Source organism: Colobus angolensis, unplaced genomic scaffold (assembly GCF_000951035.1).
Source record: "Colobus angolensis palliatus isolate OR3802 unplaced genomic scaffold, Cang.pa_1.0 Scaffold10, whole genome shotgun sequence".
NCBI classification, from domain to species: domain Eukaryota; kingdom Metazoa; phylum Chordata; class Mammalia; order Primates; family Cercopithecidae; genus Colobus; species Colobus angolensis.
In genome coordinates this window covers 6,687,211-6,698,661 of record NW_012110919.1, presented here as the reverse complement: position 1 = coordinate 6,698,661, position 11,451 = coordinate 6,687,211, and the positions used below count along the sequence as shown (strand labels likewise).

General features: G+C 41.6%; 1 protein-coding gene across 1 annotated transcript in view; it reads left to right on the top strand.

Annotated features, from left to right (window-relative positions):
• The window catches only part of USP44 (ubiquitin specific peptidase 44), a 30,598-nt gene that overhangs the window by 4,241 nt on the left and 14,906 nt on the right, over window positions 1-11,451 (top strand). The window contains exon 2 of the mRNA XM_011934123.1: window positions 8,870-10,370. Within this exon, the coding sequence (XP_011789513.1) occupies window positions 8,940-10,370 (1,431 nt within the window). The 5' untranslated portion in view covers window positions 8,870-8,939. The remainder of the gene's footprint in view (window positions 1-8,869; window positions 10,371-11,451) is intronic.

Here is an 11,451-nt window from a genome sequence, read left to right as displayed (position 1 = left end):
GACTACAGGCGCCCGCCACCACGCCCGGCTAGTTTTTTGTATTTTTTTTTTTTAGTAGAGACGAGGTTTCACCGTGTTAGCCAGGATGGTCTCGATCTCCTGACCTCGTGATCCACATTATTCATACCATTGACCTTCCGTACCTGATATCCTCTTGTAAGAACCTCCAGGGCTTACAGCTGTATAGGCCCTTTCCATGGTTTCTTTGCAAGTATCTTCATAAACTGAGGTCGACAGGGAGTGGCTGGCTGAAAAGTTTATTATGTCAAAGATAACTAAAATTTACAGTGGAATGTCATTTGTTTTTCTTTTGCGTTGGTTTTTGTTTTTTGTTTGTTTGTTTTTGAGACGGAGTCTCCCTCTGTCTCCCTGGCTGGAGTGCAGTGGCGCAATCTGGGCTCACTGCAAGCTCCACCTCCTGGGTTCACACCATTCTCCTGCCTCAGCCTCCCCAGTAGCTGGGACTACAGGCACTCGCCACCACACCTGGCTAATTTTTTTGTATTTTTAGTAGAGACAGGGTTTCATTGTGTTAGCCAGGATGGTCTCGATCTCTTGACCTTGTGATCTGCCCACCTCGGCCTCCCAAAGTACTGGCATTACAGGCATGAGCCACTGCGCCTGGCCCGGAATGTTGGTTTTTGAGGTAAAAAAAATTTAGCTACCCCTCTGATTTTTCAGTAATTCTTTCAGTAGCTTTCAAGTAGCTGGGGACTATAGTCACGCACTGCCACATATGGATTTTTTAAAGTATTTGAATAGAGATGAGATCTCACTATATTGCTGCAAAAACATCTCTCTTGTCTCTTTCTTCTTTTTTTGTAGAGACAGGGTCTTGCTATGTTGCCCAGTTTGGGACTTACTATTTTCTTTTCTTTTCTTTTCTTTTTTTTTTTTTTTTTGAGATGGAGTCTTACTCTGTCACCCAGGCTGGACTGCTGCAGTGGCGCAATCTCAGATCACCACAACCACCACCACCTCCCGGGTTCAAGTGATTCTCCTGACTCAGCCTCCTAAGTAACTGGGACTACAGTTGCGTGCCATCACACCCGGCTAATTTTTGTATTTTTAGTAGAGACAGGATTTCACCATGTTGGCCAGGCTGGTCTTGAACTCCTGACCTCAAATGATCTACCCGCCTTGGCCTCCCGAAGTGCTGAGATTACAGACGTGAGCCACTACGCCTGGCCCAGAATACATTATTCTTTTTGTTTGTTTTGAGACAGAGTCTTGCCCTGTTGCCCAGGCTAAAGTTCAGTGGCATGATCTTGGCTCATTGCCAGCTCTGCCTCCCGGGGTCACACCATTCTCCTGCCTCAGCCTCCCAAGTAGCTGGGACTACAGGTGCCCGCCACCACACCGGCTAATTTTTTGTATTTTTAGTAGAGATGGGGTTTCACCATGTTAGCAAGGATGGTCTCGATCTCCTGACCTCGTGATCTGCCTACCTTGGCCTCCCAAAGTGCTGGGATTACAGGCATGAGCCACCGCACCCAGCACGTTATTCTTTTAAGAGTTGTTTGTAAAGCATTTGTTCCAGAGTGTGTGTGTTATGTGTGTACACCTATTTACTGGGGTGTGAGGTAAAATTTTTGAGTCTCAAAGTTCAAAAGCCTCTGCATTATTGAACTACAGGGAACCATTGGAGGATTTTAAGTACAAGAGTTAAAGGTTCACACAAGCTGAGGGGAGCAGAGAATGGGTTATTATTGTGCCTATTAGGCACAGAGTTTAAGTTTTGCAAGATGCAAAGAGTTATGGAATGGATGGTTGTGCAACAAAGTAAATGTATGTAACACTACTACACTGTACAGTTAAAAGTGGTGAAGATACATTTTGTTATGTGTATTTTACTAGAATTTTAAAAAGAGAAAACATTTTTTAAATTGCTACTTCAGTATGGTGAGATCAGGGGGATTTTTTTTTCTTCTCTTTCCCAATTTTTCTGTAATGAATATATTTTGCTTTCATAATGAGGAAGTTAAAATTATAATTTTTTCACCAAAAAAGAGTTAAAGGCTCAGAGCAAACTTGAAGGTTAATTTGGTGGGATAGTATGGAGGAGAGAGCCCAGATGATAAGAGACCAGTTTGGAGGCTACCAAAATATTGTGCTCCAGGAACAATATAATAAAATCCATGAGAGTGATAGCTGTGGAAATGAAAAGTAATAGAGACTTAGGGAACAATAACCCTAAGTATATAGGAGTAGAAAAGATGGGGGGGGAGAGCAGGGTTTGGTTGCTCGTGCCTGTAATCCCAGCACTTTGGGAGGCCGAGGGTGGGCGGATGACCTGGGTGAGGAGTTGGAGACCAGCCTGGCCAACATAGTGAAACCCCATCTGTACTAAAAATACAAAATTCGCCTTGCGTGTTGGCGTGTGCCTGTAATCCCAGCTACTTGGGAGGCTGAGGCAGAGAATCACTTGACCCCGGGAGGCAGAGGTTGCAGTGAGCCAAGATCATGCCATTACGCTCCAGCCTTGGCAAAAAGAGTGAAACTTCAGTCAAAAAAAAAAAAAAGATGGAAGGGAAGAGTAAAGAAAATTCTTAAGATTTCTAGCCTAGGTCCTAGAATGATAATATAGTATCTGTTAGAGAAAAATACCAGATAAAAAGCTAATTTGGGAAGGTAAGATGCATAGGTAAGCTGACTTTGGGTTTTGCCTGAGACTGGTTCAGAAAGGTCAGGGCTAAGGATAAAGTCTGGGTAGTCAACTGTCCAGAACTGATGATCAGACCTCTGCTGAACCTCTGTAGGATGAGTTCGTTATCAGAAGAGGTTTGAAGAGCTACAAAAATACAACGGGAAGATATTATACTACATGCTAAACTCTGGGTTGTAGGTTACAAACGGCTATAATTTGAGTAAATAGAAATTAATTTTAGAGAGTCCTCACTGTGGCGAGTATAAGCAGTTTTATGCTGTCGAACTGTAACAAGTTAAATATATTACCTATAATCTTATTTTATTTTGGAGTTTGATATAAACCATTGATTAAAAACCATTTAGAAGATCATTTGTTTCTCTCCTAATCATTTTAGCTTTTTGCTTAATAAATGCTTCAATGATATAATAACTCTACATAAAATTAGTTTTCAATAAGTCAAATATAGTTATTTAACTTTAGAGTTTTGCTGAAGGGAATTTTTAAAATGCATGCTCAGTCATAGGTATGAAAAGTATGAAGAGCTTGAATGGCTTTCTTTCAACAAATTAAATTTTTTATTGTCTTTTTGCACTGAAGAATGATAAAAAGCTTTTAGAGTATTTGTAAATACATCTGTCTTTAAAAATGAAAATAGTGCCGGGCCGGGCGCGGTGGCTCAAGCCTGTAATCTCAGCACTATGGGAGGCCGAGACGGGCGGATCACGAGGTCAGGAGATCGAGACCATCCTGGCTAACACGGTGAAACCCCGTCTCTACTAAAAAATACAAAAAACTAGCCGGGCGAGGTGGCGGGCGCCTGTAGTCCCAGCTACTCCGGAGGCTGAGGCAGGAGAATGGCGGAAACCCGGGAGGCGGAGCTTGCAGTGAGCTGAGATCCGGCCACTGCACTCCAGCCCGGGCGACAGAGCGAGACTCCGAGACTCCGTCTCAAAAAAAAAAAAAAAAAAAAGAAAATAGTATACTTGGTGTTTAAAAAGCCATTTCATTGACAAGTCACACTGGTGGAAAAATAAAAAGCAGAAAAAGAAGCCATTTGATAGCTATTAATTTGAATTTCAAGTGTGAAACAGTTTTTAAATGCATGAGAATGATAGCACAGATAGTTTTAATCCTTATAGATTTCATTCCAAGCATGCTATTTGTACGGTGCTCTTATATTGGTACAGGTAATATTTTGTCAGAATCTGCATGAGGGATATAAAAATGTTTTGTCAGGTAATACCTCTTTAAAATGAATATGCTGCCAAAAATGATACATCCAATCTGCTGATGCCAGAGCTAATGCATAGTTCACAGCGGTGGATTAGCAAATGAAAAGAGGTGCTCTGAACCCAGTAGAGGAAAATAGAAAGTGTCAAGAAAATACTACCATCCTTTCTTTCATCCAAGCTCTTAGATCTTTGTGTGGTGAGGCCTCTTTGGGGATACCCTAGTAACTGCCTGAGCTTCAGCTCCAGGCAGGAGCACAAACTGGAGATCTCTGGGGACAGCAGCCTAGCTCTGCAGTTCCTGCTTTCCTCCGTGCCGTGGCCTCTGTTGTCCACTGCCTACTGATTTCTTTCGTAAGTAGACAGGGTAAGTGGGCCCCCTGCCCTAAAATATTAATCTCGTGATCTGTCATTCCACTATGCTGGTTTCACGTCTTTCTATTTTTAAAAAGGTCTTATCTTTGAGAGACCCCCTTTTAAAATGCAAATACCCCTGGGAGAGGTCAGACCTTAGTTCTTAGCTAACATCTTGATTATCTCTTAGCATCTTGGTTGGTCTTAGTACACATTTGGCTGAGAAGAAGGAATTCCTGGCTAAAAGTGATCAACTAGAAGTAAACTAGCATTTATAATAATAACTTATTATTATTTTATTACTATTGGCAGCTAAGATGTACTGAGGGCCATATTATTAAGTGCCAGGAGTTGTTCTAAGTTAATTCCCTCAACAACCCTATTGGTATTATTACCACTGTTACTTTACAGATAAGAAAACTGAGGTGTCTAGCACATAGTTTATGGTCACATAGTAAATCCTGTCAAGTGTTAAACTCGGGTATTTAGATTCCAGGGTGTGCTTGCTAACCGTTTTACTGTAATACCTCTCTTCTACCGTGATGTCTCTCAGATGACATCTAATCAAGATTTCACCCTTTTCACAATTTTGTATAAATAGAATGATGTGTTTAATTATAGATGCCACTTCTTTTGAAGGTCAAGTACTTTGTTATTATCTAAATAGACTTTTTAGCAACAGCTTCAATGAAACAAGCACTTTTTTTGTATTCAAGGGAATTTATTTGCAGAGTAGAGAAAGGGGTAAAGAGGCTAGTGTACAATTTAACACATACATGACACTATCTGAGTTGTTTTTCTTTAAAACATGTTATTTTTACAATTTTGAAAGTATAGATTAATAAAGAAAGTACAGAATTTGCAGTCCCATTACCCAGAGATAACCTCAGAATAAATTTATGTATTATCACCAAACTTTTTTCTATTGAGCCTTTTCTGAAGGTGTTAACTCATTCTACGTCTTTAAAATTTTGGAATAAAATGATCTTTTTTGAGAGTAAATGCTGGCATTTCCTTCTTCATCTCTGCAAGGATGTTGAACTAATAATTATTTTTGGCCTGGCATGGTGGCTCACGCCTGTAATCCCAGCACTTTGGGAGGCCAAGGCAGGCAGATCATGAGGTCAGGAGCTCAAGACCAGCCTGATCAATGTGGTGAAACCCCGTCTCTACTAAAAATACAAAAATTAGCTGGGCATGGTGACGTGTGCCTGTAATCTCAGCTACTCGGGAGGCTGAGGCAGGAGAATCGCTTGAACCCGGGAGGTGGAGATTGCAGTGAGCCAAGGTAGCGCCCCTGCATTCCAGCCTGGGCAACAGAGTGAGACTTCGTCTCAAAAAATAAAATAAAAATTATTTTCTATGATTTACCAGAAACATGTTTAACTAAATTTTCTCTGCGTTCTTTATTTTATCCATTTTGAATAAAAGGTAATACAGAGCCCTAGATTCTTCCCTTAACCTCCAAATTGAGTAAGTTCTCTCAACCAATGTTTGTTAAGCACTAATTCTACCTCTGCCCCTTCTTCAAAACTGCTATATTCCTGCAGCTTTAATTTCCTTACAATTTCTGGACTATTTGTCCCTCTTAATCACTCGTCCCTTCTCCAGAGCTCTTTGTAATTCAGATCCCTCTGTAACCCACAGATCTGATCGTATCATTCTCCTCTACAGATTTCATCAGTGGCTTTATGTTGCTCATAGGCCCTAGAAGCAAGCTTGGGGATGATTGGGGCAAGTAATTCTCTGAGTCCCAGGTACCAGCAAGTGGCTTTAGAAGGGGAGTTGCTGGTGTGTGCAGACTTCAGGTGGCCACATGTCCTTGGCCTTGCTGACTACACATTAATGGAGGAGAGCTACAGCAAGGATCCCCTAAAGTGGTTGTTTAGGTCTAGATGCAGACCGTGCTACTGTGTGTTGAGAGTAGCCCGTTGGTGGCAGTAAGGACAGAAGTGGAGAGACCATCTGGGAGCCTTACTGCAGTAATCCAGGTAGGACTTGATTGTAGATTGGATTAGGTTGGTGGCAGTAGAGGCACTAAGTAAGTCAGATTCTCAGTATATTTTGAAGGTAGAGTCAACCATTTTTCCTGAAGGATAGACTGAGAGAGAGGTCAAGGATGACTCCAAGGTTTCTTGCCTCAGTACAGAAAGGTATGGGATAGTGGAATATATTAATCACTGGTGTCTCAATTTTGTCATTAGCAACTATTGTCAAATCCTAGGTGTTCTAATAAAATAGCATATTTGGCCAGATTTTAAACCTCTGGAAATTTTGAGAGAGAGAAGTAGATTTAAAATGTGCACTTAAAACGTGTGTGAACATGGGGGCCGGACACGGTGGCTCGTGCCTGTAATCCTAGCACTTTGGGAGGCTGAGGGTGGATCACTTGAGGCCAGGAGTTCCAACCTGGGCAACATGGTGAAACTATGTCTCTACCAAAAATGCAAAAATTAGCCAGGCGTAATGGCACATGCCTGTGGTCTCAGCTACCGGGGATGCTGAGGTGGGAGAATCGCTTGAACCTAGGAGGTGGAGGTTGCAGTGACCTGAGCCTGCACCACTGCAGTCCAGCCTAGGTGACATAACAAGACCCTGACTCAAAAGAAAAAAAAAAGAGAGAAAAAGGAGAAAAAAGAAAGAAACGTGAACATGTGAGAGTTGGGACTGGTCAGTACCTGGTACCTAAAAATTAAGGAACGATTATGAGATTTTACAAAAAGAGGTGGGAAGGAACCAAAAATCAACCGCTTTTGCAGTTTTCCTGAGGCCTGGAGGTGGCACTTGGAGGTACCATTGAAATTCACAGTTTCAGCTGCCCTAAAAATGTAATGCCTTGGCCATGGTACATAGGGTGTTTTTAGGGTTCTGTAACTAGGTCTCCACCCAAACCCTGAGATTTGTCTTTGATTTGTATTAAATCAATGAAAAAGATGTTTTGTGATCACGACTTTTTAAATAAGATTTCTGTTCCTTACATGTAAATAACTTAGAGAAGTGTTCCTGACTTTAACTGATAAAGGAACAAGTTCTGTGTCAAAAATCACGTAAGCTTTTTTTTTTTTAAATAAGCTTATAATTTCAGATAGGCTTAGGCCTGCTAGAATGTAATAAAAGCTTATTGCTACCCACTTCGTATTCTTCTTTTTTTTCTCTTTATTCCCTTGTATGTTCCTGAGAATATTCAAATACAAAAGCACTTTCTCCTCTTCTGTCTTTCCCTAAAGCCACCTGTCAAGTCTGTTCAGCCTCAGAGTATGTTATAGAGCTATGAATTAAAGGCAATTATTGATTTACCCAATGGAAAAAATTAAGTTTAATGGTAATTAAATAGAATATCTAATATTATTTATTTAAAGAGGGTAATGTGTTCGCTGTAGCTACAATTAAAACTACCATTTACTGAGCATTTACCGTGTGTCAGATAAATATTATCTCTCAGTTCTTCAACAATTCAATTGAAGTTGGTATGGGTTAGAGAAGTTAAAACATTTGCTCAAGATCATACATTTAACAGTGTGTGGCAAAGGTACAATTCAAACCTACGTTTTTCTGCCTTAAAACTCAGCCTTTCTTATTTGATTATGCTTTATTAACTCTGCATAGGGCTCAGAATGTTTATAAGTATTAGTGAGATATATTTGAGTCTTGCCAACCCGTCTTTAAGAAAAGGGGCCAGGCACAGTGGTTCATGCCTGCAATCCCAGTACTTTGGGAGGCCAGGGTGGATAGATGACCTGAGCTCAGGAGTTCAAGACCAGCCTGGGCAACATGACGAAACCCTGTCTCTAGTAAAAATACGAAAAACAAATTAGCTGTATGTGGTGGTGCATGCCTATAATCCCAGCTACTTAGAGGCCAAGACACAATAATCATGTGAACCCAGGAGGCAGAGGTTGCAGTGAGCTGAGATTGCACCACTGCACTCTATCCTGGGCCACAGAGCAAGACTCTGTCTCAAAACAAAACAAAACGAAAAAGAAATGTAGTTTTGGAAACTGCCCTCAGACTACTGCGTAAAAAGGATCTTAAGCTATTTCAGTGGAAAGTGATTACTACCCATTTTTTACCACTAGATGGTAGCAGAAAGTTAAAAACAAAAGTTGAAGGTGACTCATTAGAGAAAGTGAAGTGTCTGTGCTTTCAGAGCAAGGTGGATGTGAGATTAGGGAAGTCTAGAGCAAGGGAAATGTGAGAACTGCCAGTGGTTTTTTTTTTTTTTTTTTTTTTTGAGGCTGAGTCTCGCTCTGTCGCCCAGACTGGAGTGCAGTGGCCGGATCTCAGCTCACTGCAAGCTCCGCCTCCTGGGTTTACGCCATTCTCCTGCCTCAGCCTCCCAAGTAGCTGGGACTACAGGCGCCCGCCACCTCGCCTGGCTAGTTTTTTGTATTTTTTAGTAGAGACGGGGTTTCACCGTGTTAGCCAGGATGGTCTCGATCTCCTGACCTCGTGATCCGCCCGTCTCGGCCTCCCAAAGTGCTGGGATTACAGGCTTGAGCCACCGGGCCTGGCCGCCAGTGGTATTATAACAGCCTGGAAATTGGGAGCAAAGGACACAAATCTTTATTATGCTTGGGAAAAATATGAAAAATATTAGCGTCTTGTTTTTATTAATACTCAACATTGTTCTGTTTAGTTTTCAGATGCTTCAAGTGTTGTGAACAGAGACTTGTTTGGATTATGCGTTTCTCAGCTAGACTAAATAAATGCTAGCAATGGATAAGTGCAAACATGTTGGGCAGCTGCGGCTTGCTCAAGACCATTCCAGCCTCAACCCTCAGAAATGGCACTGCGTGGACTGCAACACGACCGAGTCCATTTGGGCTTGCCTTAGCTGCTCCCATGTTGCCTGTGGAAGATACATTGAAGAGCATGCACTCAAGCACTTTCAAGAAAGCAGTCATCCTGTTGCATTGGAGGTGAATGAGATGTATGTTTTTTGTTACCTTTGTGATGATTATGTTCTGAATGATAATGCAACTGGAGACCTGAAGTTACTACGGAGTACGTTAAGTGCAATCAAAAGTCAAAATTATCACTGCACAACTCGCAGTGGGATGGTTTTACGGTCCATGGGTACAAGTGATGATTCTTATTTCTTATGTGACGGTGCCCAATCTCTGCTTCAAAATGAAGATCAAATGTATACTGCTCTTTGGCACAGGAGAAGGATATTAATGGGTAAGATCTTTCGAACGTGGTTTGAACAATCACCCATTGGAAGAAAAAAGCAAGAAGAACAATTTCGGGAAAAATTAGTAGTAAAAAGAGAAGTAAAGCGAAGACGACAAGAATTAGAGTATCAAGTTAAAGCAGAATTGGAAAGTATGCCTCCAAGAAAGAGTTTACGTTTACAAGGGCTCGCTCAGTCAACCATAATAGAAATAGTTCCTGTTCAGGTGCCAGCACAAATGCCAGCATCAACAGCAAAAGATAAAGTACTTTCTACCTCAGAAGATGAAATATCTCAAAAAATCAGTGACTCCTCAGTTAAACGAAGGCCAATAGTAACTCCTGGTGTAACAGGATTGAGAAATTTGGGGAATACTTGCTATATGAATTCTGTTCTTCAGGTGTTGAGTCATTTACTTATTTTTCGACAATGTTTTTTAAAGCTTGATCTGAACCAATGGCTGGCTGTGACTGCTAGTGAGAAGAAAAGATCTTCCTGTAAGCATCCAGCAGTCACAGATACAGTAGTATATCAAATGAATGAATGTCAAGAAAAAGATACAGGTTTTGTTCACTCCAGACAATCAAGTCTGTCATCAGGACTAAGTGGTGGAGCATCAAAAAGTAGAAAGATGGAACTTATTCAGCCAAGGGAGCCAACTTCACAGTACCTTTCTCTCTGTCATGAATTGCATACTTTGTTCCAAGTCATGTGGTCTGGAAAGTGGACTTTGGTCTCACCATTTGCTATGCTACACTCAGTGTGGAGACTCATTCCTGCCTTTCGTGGTTACGCCCAACAAGATGCTCAGGAATTTCTTTGTGAACTTTTAGGTAAAATACAACATGAATTAGAGACAACCGGTACCAGTTTACCAGCTCTTATCCCCACTTCTCAAAGGAAACTCATCAAACAAGTTCTGAATGTTGTAAATAACATTTTTCATGGACAACTTCTTAGTCAGGTATGGATTTTTAAAAATCTTATTTTCATCACTGGGAGTTCATAAAGTATAGCCTATAAAAAGGCATATTCTATGTACATCTAATGTGTTAAGCTAGTACCATTTTCAGGTCAAAATAGATTGTTTTTATAAATATGTACAGAGAAATCAGCTCACTCATTTACAATTCCTTCTTTCATGAATCATTGGAAGTAGTTTTACATCCATGGTATCAAAAGCTTTTGGAGGGAGGGAGAAATCAGGAGATGGAGCTCTCTAGGTTACCAGTATTACATTCATTATCTGAGGGATTGAGAAGAGGAAGGTTTAATCCCAGAGGGAACGGATTTAAAGATGCTGCTATACTGGGAATGGAAATGGTGCATATGGCCTGGCGGGGGGACTCACGCCTGTAATCCCAGCACTTTGGAAGGCCAAGGCAGGTGGATCACCTGAAGTCAGGAGTTCAAGACCAGCCTGACTAACATGGTGAAACCCCGTCTCTACTAAAAATGCCAAAGTTTCCTGAGTGTGGTGGCAGACGGCTGTAATCTCAACTACTTGGGAGGCTGAGTCAGGAGAATCACTTGAACCCAGGAGGTGGAGGTTGCAACGAGCTGAAACTGTGCCATTGCACTCCAGCCTGGGTGACAAAGCGAGACTCTGTCTCAAAAAAAAAAAAAAAGAAAGAAATGAAAGAAAGAAAGAAAATGGTGCATACTTGAGCAATTTCAGGGACCAAGGAGTAGCCCTGGAGGACTTCATATAAAACCAAAGGGTCGTGGTTTGAAAGCTTTAACAATAGGTAGGGAAATGTTTTTTTGTTTGTTTGTTTGTTTTTTGTTGTTGAGACGGAGTCTCACTCTGTCGCCCAGGCTGGAGTGCAGTGGCCGGATGTCAGCTCACTGCAAGCTCCGCCTGCCGGGTTCACGCCATTCTCCTGCCTCAGCCTCCCGAGTAGTTGGGACTACAGGCGCCTGCCACCTCGCCCAGCTAGTTTTTGTATTTTTTTTTTGTAGAGACGGGGTTTCACTGTGTTAGCCAGGATGGTCTCGATCTCCTGACCTCGTGATCCGCCCGTCTCGGCCTCCCAAAGTGCTGG